The sequence below is a fragment of the Sphaerodactylus townsendi genome, linkage group LG16 (assembly GCF_021028975.2).
Source record: "Sphaerodactylus townsendi isolate TG3544 linkage group LG16, MPM_Stown_v2.3, whole genome shotgun sequence".
Classification (NCBI taxonomy): domain Eukaryota; kingdom Metazoa; phylum Chordata; class Lepidosauria; order Squamata; family Sphaerodactylidae; genus Sphaerodactylus; species Sphaerodactylus townsendi.
The window spans coordinates 3,632,212-3,640,456 of NC_059440.1; the positions used below are offsets into that span (position 1 = coordinate 3,632,212).

The 8,245-nt window shown below is 46.6% G+C and overlaps 1 protein-coding gene across 3 annotated transcripts; it reads right to left on the minus strand.

The window, feature by feature from the left end:
• Positions 1 to 1,326: 1,326 nt before the first annotated feature.
• Positions 1,327 to 8,220, minus strand: SRSF1 (serine and arginine rich splicing factor 1). 3 transcript variants are annotated; one of them, XR_007246329.1, is made up of 5 exons: positions 7,778 to 8,219; positions 4,416 to 4,600; positions 3,641 to 3,813; positions 2,674 to 2,793; positions 1,327 to 1,824 (listed from the first exon to the last, which is right to left on the minus strand). XR_007246329.1 is itself a non-coding variant. In XM_048519195.1 (4 exons), exons 1-4 carry the CDS (start codon positions 7,969 to 7,971, stop codon positions 2,755 to 2,757), a joined length of 591 nt encoding a protein of 196 aa, XP_048375152.1. In that variant the 5' UTR covers positions 7,972 to 8,220; the 3' UTR covers positions 1,327 to 2,754. The 3 variants fall into 3 exon arrangements, 2 of the variants coding, with proteins under 2 accessions (XP_048375152.1, XP_048375151.1); XM_048519195.1 differs by having other exon boundaries at positions 1,327 to 2,793; positions 7,778 to 8,220; XM_048519194.1 differs by having other exon boundaries at positions 1,327 to 3,387; positions 7,778 to 8,214.
• Positions 8,221 to 8,245: the final 25 nt, after the last annotated feature.

Here is an 8,245-nt window from a genome sequence, read left to right on the forward strand (position 1 = left end):
AACTGAAGGCAGGCATTTCCCCATCAAATGCAAATTATACAATACTCAATTATTCTACATAATATGTCTTCCTTATGACGAAGGTAGTTAAATGCTGCTAGCGGGCTTCTGACAGCGATGTTTGAGGTGCTGCTGCTGGAACTAGGCCTAAAAACAGATAATGTGTTGAATCTAGGAGTCTGAAGTCTGTGCGGTAGCCTTAACCAATGACTCTCAGGATATAATGATCAAGAAGCCATTCCTCTGAATAACTCTTTAAGGCAGTGATGGCGAACCTTTTCGAGATCGAGTGCCCAAATTGCAACCCAAAACCCACTTATTTATTGCAAAGTGCCAACACAGCAATTTAACCTGAATACTGAGGTTTTAGTTTAGAAAAAACGGTTGGCTCCGAGGGGTGCGTTACCCAGGAGTAAGCTTGGTGGTAGTCGGTGGCTTTGCTTTGAAACAACCGTGCATCTCTTCCAATGGGTGAATCACGACCCTAGGAGGGTTTACTCAAAAGCAAGCCCCATTGCCAGCTATCAAGCTTACTCCCAGGTAAAGGATCACACTTTAGACTTTAGCTCTTTGCATGAAAATCAGTGGGGTTTAACAGTGCTTAACAGGGTTACCTACACTGTTTCCCCAAAACATGGTCTTAGGTTTAATGCTAATAATTGAGCCCAGCCGCCCAGGCCAGCCTAGATGTGGGGGGAGGGCACTCTGCGCGTGCCCACAGAGAGGGTTCTGAGTGCCACCTCTGGCACCCGTGCCAGAGGTTCGCCACCACTGCTTTAAGGTAACAAAAGCCCATCAGGTCATGACACTTTGTCCCTAGGCCAGTGGTGGTGAACCTCTGGCACTCCAGATGTTATGGACTACAATTCCCATTAGCCCCTGCCAGCATGGCCAATTGGGCTGATGGGAATTGCAGTCCATAACATCTGGAGTGCCAAAGGTTCGCCACCACGGCCCTAGGCAATGCAGACTAAAACCACTTGCAGGAAGTCAAAGCATCAAGCTTGGCTAACTAGCTTTACTCCAGAGAAGCTAGAAACTCTTACCGAGTCGGGATTTCCAAAACCCATTACTCACCAACAGCTCTTTTTCAAGGCTGAACACCAGGCTGGACCACACTACAGAGCAAGCAGAATGCTTGTGTAGGACCAGATGGGCCACTCTTAACCCATCAGACCGCTCCCCACAGGCACCGCAGCACAAGTACAAATGGAAGGATGAGGTATGGAGCACCATGCAGCCCAGACTTATGTCAGTTCCCAGCAGGTGCTTAGAAGCTGAATTCGTCACAGCAGAAGGAATTATTTAACACAACAAAACGCCATGCACTTTTTCATAAAATTTTATTTGTCAAAAGAAAAGAGGCAATAGCCAATTGAAAGCCTACTTGATCTTAGACTCCATTTTTTTGTCTTTAAATTTAGAGAAACGACTTAGTATGTTTTAAAACAAAACCCCCCTTTTCCCCTTTAACATTTACCATCTACTCGTGCTGAATCCTTCCAAGGAGAATGCTCCAGCGTGCCTCTCCAGGTCCTCGCTTTGCTCCTTTTACCAAAAAATGAAAACTCCATCGTGCATCTTAAGGGCTCCAATCGTCAAAAATAGAGAGAGAAAAATTCTTTGGAATAGCCAATTGAGTTGAACAAAAATCCACACGAGTGCGGTTTGGTTGGGGCAGGAATCCACTCCTATGTTCCTGGTAATTTGATCCCGCTCCATGAATCCTTGCAATTGATCCTCCCTATCCTATCCACAATATGATTTGAATCCAATGATCCAGCTCCAAGGATTGGGATCCAGTGAGCCCTCTCCAATCCAAACCTTTATAACCAGCAAAACCAAAAAAGAGGAGGCAAAAAGTTAGATACTGCAATGAAAAATAGGATTCTGGAGAATGATCAGTTATGTCTGCCACTGAATAATAGACTGGCATCGATAACTATCAATTCCCCAAAACAAGCTTTTGAATCGTGAAGCTTAATTTTAGCAATGTTTTATCATTGGGAGGAAACATTCTAATATTTACAAAGGACAACTGATAATGCCAACATATTTGTTACTATATGGTGCATTACAGGTTTTGTGGTTGCAAAAAGTTTAAAGTTGCAAAAACTTATTGCTAAAGCTATCCATCTACTGCATGTCTAAAACTAAAAGCTCATTACTGCCCTCCAGTCTGGAAGGTTAATCAAAGTTAACTGAAATCTTAAAACGTGCCAGTGAGTCAGCTGACTTTGCATGAAGGGAAAGGGGGCAGACTTCAGAGTAAATCCCATCAAGGGGCGTTTTTTTCCACCTCTCACCTTTCATTCAGTTAATTTTAAGGTGAAACAGTAATGCTATATCAGTCACACAGAGGACATGCAGATTTTAGCAGTATTGAGATTATACCCACAGGTTTGAAGAAACTGGCATTGACTAGTTTTCCAATACATAGAACCTGTAATCAACGGCTGATAATTGAAGCCAGTCAGTATTCCCCCACCCCCTGGGCCTGAAAGAGCCATACCGGCACAACTGCCATCAATGGTAATTAGATGACCATAGCAATCCAGACCTAAATTCCTAACCAAAGCACGGTGGGACAAGATAATAAACAAGAGTATGCAGCGTTCAGTATAAGGTCAATACTGCCAATTTCATCTGTGACAATAGCACTTGGAGTCATACCATTGCCTCCATTATTGATCTGATCCTCCTCAATCCTCCTTTTGATAATCCTAAAATGATTGACATGTGCTCCAAAATCCTTTAATCCAAAGCATTCTTAATCCATCTCTTCAGATATGTCTACAGAAAGACACACGAAAAGGCAAGATAAAATGTAAGCTCCCCAGGAGAGACAAGTCAAACCCAAACAACCCCCCAACATCCCCAGTCTGTCGAAACCATAGTTGAACACAGACATTTTACACAGCAATATCACGGCTGGAAAAGTGTGGGTGGCAGACTATAGCTAAATGGAGAGAACTCTGCCTGTGACACCAGTTAAAATACATTTTATCAAAGATGTGAGGAAATGTTCATGTTAAGGAGCAAATACTCACTAGGGATATTATACAAAAATGCAATCCAACACTTTAGCCAATTTGAGTAAAACAGCTTGAATTTAAAAAAAAACTGCCTTTGAGTAAAAGAAAACTGCATACAACATGGGGGTTCTACAAAAAGAGCACCATTAAGGATCATTTATGTACGAGAACGTGATCTGCTGTGGCGGGGAGAGTAGCGTGGAGATCCTCTGCTTCTTCTTGGGGAGTAACTGCGACTCCTGCTGTTGCTTCGGCTACGGCTCCTGCTACGACTACGGCTGCGAGAACGAGATCTTCCATAACTTGGACTTCTTGGACCATCAACTTTAACACGGATGTAGGCAGTTTCTCCCTAGCAAACAGACACAACTTTCGATTGAAAGGTCTACACTTTCAAGCCATCTATCCAGGCATGCTGACATTTTTTACAAGAACCAAGAGACAACATATTACATCTCCTGGCATCAAAGCTTAATGTGGGATCACCCAGCTAGCTTTCTGCATTTGTCAGAGCTGCAAACAAAAAGAGTGCACCTCCTTACCTTCAATCCTATTGTTTAAGCCCTGTGCATCCAATTCTGGTAAAACATAAGCAGAAAACCTACCTCATGAGATCTAAATTTAGTGTTATCCAGTTTTCGAACTGCGTAGGTCATGTCTTCTTTCCGTACAAACTCCACGACACCAGTCCCATCTCGGAAAACATCTGCATAACATACATCACCTGCTTCACGCATGTGATCCTTTAAATCCTGCCAGCTTCCACTGGGAGGCAGTCCTGAACAAGAGACAGATTGTAAGTTATTTCTAGTGTAATCTTAGGAAGGTTAGAAAGGTAACCTCATTTACTCATCACAGTCTATGCAAAAGGAAAGAGGAGGAACTGCAGGAGTTTGAAGCAGAAACCCAGGTTCTGTGTTGGTTTCAAGGTGTACTTGTTCAACAGTGTATGAAATGAGACACATGTAATACTTTACTTAAATTATGCTTACAGAACAATTAAAATTTCTTTTGGTAAGGAACCAAGTTGGAAGAACAGTAATAAATGTTGGTAGAAAAGGCAAGGTGCAAGGACAGAGAGCTCCACTAGACACTGAATCCGCCAGTCAATCTCCAACAGCTATCGTTAACATGCTTTGAAGCTGTTTCAGAAGAACAAAACACCCATTTTTAAAAATGAAAACTAAGATATGCAGGTTGACAGGTTGTGAGACTTGCAAGATACACTTGATCAATCTTTAGTTACAGTGTGAATACATACAATAAAGCTGGCATGAAAACTAATCCAGCAGTTCTTCATCCTCACTATTTTGCCTAACACCTGACGTCAAAGATGGCTTCAATCAACGCTGTTTCCTCTCAACAATGTACGCTACTTACCCGATACTACCACTCTGTACTCTGAGCGTCTAGAGGGGGGTCCATATCGGCCCCTTGGGGCTCCACCACCTCCTCCTCCACCGCCTCCCCGGCCAGTGCCCCGGCCACTTCGAGGGAACTCTACTCGCAGACGGTACCCATCGTAATCGTATCCATCCCGTCCATACACGGCATCCTCTGCATCCCTGCAACAATTAGATGAAGAACCACGCTGATGCCCAATTATAAACTCACTGATATCTGGCAGAATCCCAGCCTTCTCCCAACATGAAATTATCTGGCATTTGTTTCCAGACTGTGTTCCACAGCCTGACATGTAACTGAAGCCTACAAAACAAGGGAGCATGTGAAGTTTGGGCACCTTGTGAAAAAGTTTTGAAGGAATTTTGTCAGAGGGAAAATCCAAGCCAAAATAATATCATTTGCCTTCCCTATTAGGGCAACTAACATAGTTCATCACTCCACTGATAATTGCATCACAAGACTGATACGGATTACTAGACGAAACTTGTAAGAAATCTACATCCTCCCTATGAACTCCAATTTAGGAGGTCTGGGAAAGTAACTAAACCTTACTATGGAATCTTAGTCAGACACACAGAAGAACGTATGCAAAGCTGCTTCAGGAAGACTGGACACGATCAAATGAAATGCCTGAAATAGCGTGTTTTAAAATACATGGAGGCAAGTACCAGGCTCCTGTATCCAAGAGAACTCCAGGCCACCTCCGCGAAGACAGTGCTTTAGTAACAAAACAATGGTTTAGCTCATGTGCAGTCCAAACATAACAAAAGTCTAATGAATGAGATCTTTCATGCCCATACTTTGTGTGAAAGTTGTTCATGTAGCGGTTACAGTACTATTTTTATAATTTTTCAACAAAGGCCACGCTGATTTAACCAAAACAAGGAGTACAGCCTGCTTCCCTCTCCACAGAGTGTGACTAATGGCATGTGCATGGGAGGAAAAGAAGCAGCAAGAATCCAGAATATCAATACATGTGATTGACCTTGTTCCTACTGGGGCATGGGGGAAGAAGAACAGAGCAGGAAGAAAGAGCAGTCCCTTGCAAAGACAATGCTCTTTTCTTCAGTGCACATACTGAGTTCACCAGAAATATGATACGGCAGAGGGCTGCCCTAAGAAACCTATGGTCTGTATTTTTTTTGGGGGGGGGGAGGGAGAGAAAACCACAATTAAGGTTTCTGCAATTATTCAGAAATACCTGTTACATATATCATAACTGCTATTTGAATAAGCAGAATTACTGAAGTCAGCAAATTCCCCTGCAATAACTGACCAACTGCAACAAGCAGTCTTGTGGCATCTTAAGACCAATAAATGTACTGCGACATGAGCTTTCACTCAACAGAACTTTTGTTATTCTAGAAGATGAAGGCATCAACAAACTCAGTTATGTTAAATGTCATCCTCTATTGGCAACTGAACATAATTCATGAAATGGATGAGCTGAACTATAGTCCTACTTAGAACCATACCAGGACAAGCCTGCGGTGTCTAGCACCATTCTTCCTCAAAAGCTGGTCCCGCTGCAAGTCAACACAGTTCATTCCACAGAGCTGTAACCCCTCTGATAGTGGCACAAGAGTCCCTCAAACTTTCGAACTTGGAAGAAGTTTTTAAATATCAGTACTTGCATTTTTCACTTGCAACAATTCTTTACAGCACCATGCAAAATACGTGCCACCGTCTGGAACAAAACCTTACTAAGGCTTATTCCGCACATGCAGAATAATGCACTTTCAAAGTGCTTTTAGTGCTCTTTGAAGCTGTGCGGAATGGCAAAATCCACTTGCAAACAATTGTGAAAGTGGTTTAAAGACGCATTATTTTGCATGTGCGGAAGGGGGCTTAGAGACACTTTTTTAAAGAACTTCTAATTTACCCCCACCTGTATTTTAAACACTAACCTCCTTTCAAAGTCAATGTTGGAAACTGAAAACGGGATAAGCTTTAAGAAACAGTAAGGTCAGAGATGGGAAGCAGGTTGCCATTGGACACACAGGCTCCATTCAGATCTTGTTTGTGCAGCGAGCTAACTATTGTCTTGGGCAGTGATCTCATGCAGCCTTAACCTAAGGCAGTGATGGCGAGCCTTTTTGAGACCGAGTGTCCAAACGGCAACCCAAAACCCACTTATTTATGGCAAAGTGCCAACACGGCAATTTAACCTGAATACTGAGGTTTTAGTTAGGAAAAAATGGTTGGCTCTGAGGCGTGCATTACTCGGGAGTAAGCTTGGTGGTAGTTCATGGCTTTGCTTTGAAGCAACCGTGCAACTCTTCCAACTGGTGAATCACGACCCTAGGAGGGTTTACTCAGAAGCAAGCCCTATTGCCAGCAACCGAGCTTACTCCCAGGTAAAGGAGTTCTTTGCATGAAAATCAGTGGGGTTTAACATTGAAGCTTTAACAACAAGGTTATCTACACTCTTTGATCTGAGATTGCAAATGCCTTAACAGACCAGGTGATCGGGAGCAACAGCCGCAGAAGGCCATTGCTTTCACCTCCTGCATGTGAGCTCCCAAAGGCACCTGGTGGGCCACTGTGAGTAGCAAAGCTGGACTAGATAGACTCCGGTCTGATCCAGCTGGCTTGTTCTTATGTTCTTACTGCTTCCCCAAAAGTAGGTCTTAGGTTCAATGCTAATAATCCAGCCCAGCGGCCCAGGCCAGCCTAAATGTGTGTGTGTGTGGGGGGGGAGGTGACTCTGTGCGTGCGTGCCCACAGAGAGGGCTTCGAGTGCCACCTCTGGCACCCATGCCATAGGTTCGCCATCACTGACCTAAGGATAGTTATTGGCAAATCAAGTTACAAGCGGAGCTTGCTCCCAAACGCGCACATCCGCAAGGCTGCAGGCTACCTGGGCCAACATCTTGTGGACGAGCTGGCGGCTGCTTGGCTCAAGGGCAGACAAAGGAGCCGGGGCTCATTCGCGCGGTTTACTTTACTCCAGGAAACGCAGGGGTGGCTCCCTTTAAAAGGGGGAGGGGGGGGGGCCGAGGACGCTGACCGAGAAGAGGCGTCGGTAAGGGCTGGGCCCGAGCTTTCAAAAGACGGGACCAGTCGCTGCGGGAGGGAGAGGCGGCGGAGGGGCTGGGCCCACGTGCTCTGGGGCCTTCCAGACTGGCCGTTGCCATAGAACGGGATGTGGCGGGCCCTTCTTCTTCTTCTCGTCGTCGTGGGCCTCGCGCGGCCGGGCTCCCCTTCGGCCCTCCACCAAGAAGAACCCGTTCCCCGCCCCGCCCCGCCCCGCCCCGCCGGAAAAGGCGGGAAAGGCCGCCTCGCAAGGGGTAGTGGCCCGGCGGGCGCCCCCCCCCCCCGGCCCGGCCCGGCCTCACCTGGGGTCCTCGAACTCGACGAAGGCGAAGGGCGGCCCCCCGCGCCGGTTCTTGAGGTCGATGTCCCGGATGGCGCCGTACTTGTAGAAGACGTCCTCGATGTCCTTGGTGCGGATGTCCGGCGGCAGGTTCCCCACGTAGATGCGGCAGTCGTTGTTGCCGGCCGGGCCGCGGATCACGCCGCCCCCTGACATGGCGAGGTCTGCAATGGCTGCGGTTGGTGGGTCGGCCGGCCGCCGCGCGAAGAGGAATTAGGGCCGGAGCGAGCCCGGAGGGAGGCGTGAGGGGGAGGAAGGGGCGAGAGGGCAGGGGGAGGAGGAGAGGCCCGGACGGAACCGAGTGGAAAGGGAAGGTCGGAAGAGGGCTGAGGCGCGGAACAGGCGGCGGCGGCGGCGGCGGCGGCTCCTCCTCAGGCTCCAACGACCGTCACAAAATGGCGCCTTCCCGCGCAAGGATCCTCCCGCCCCG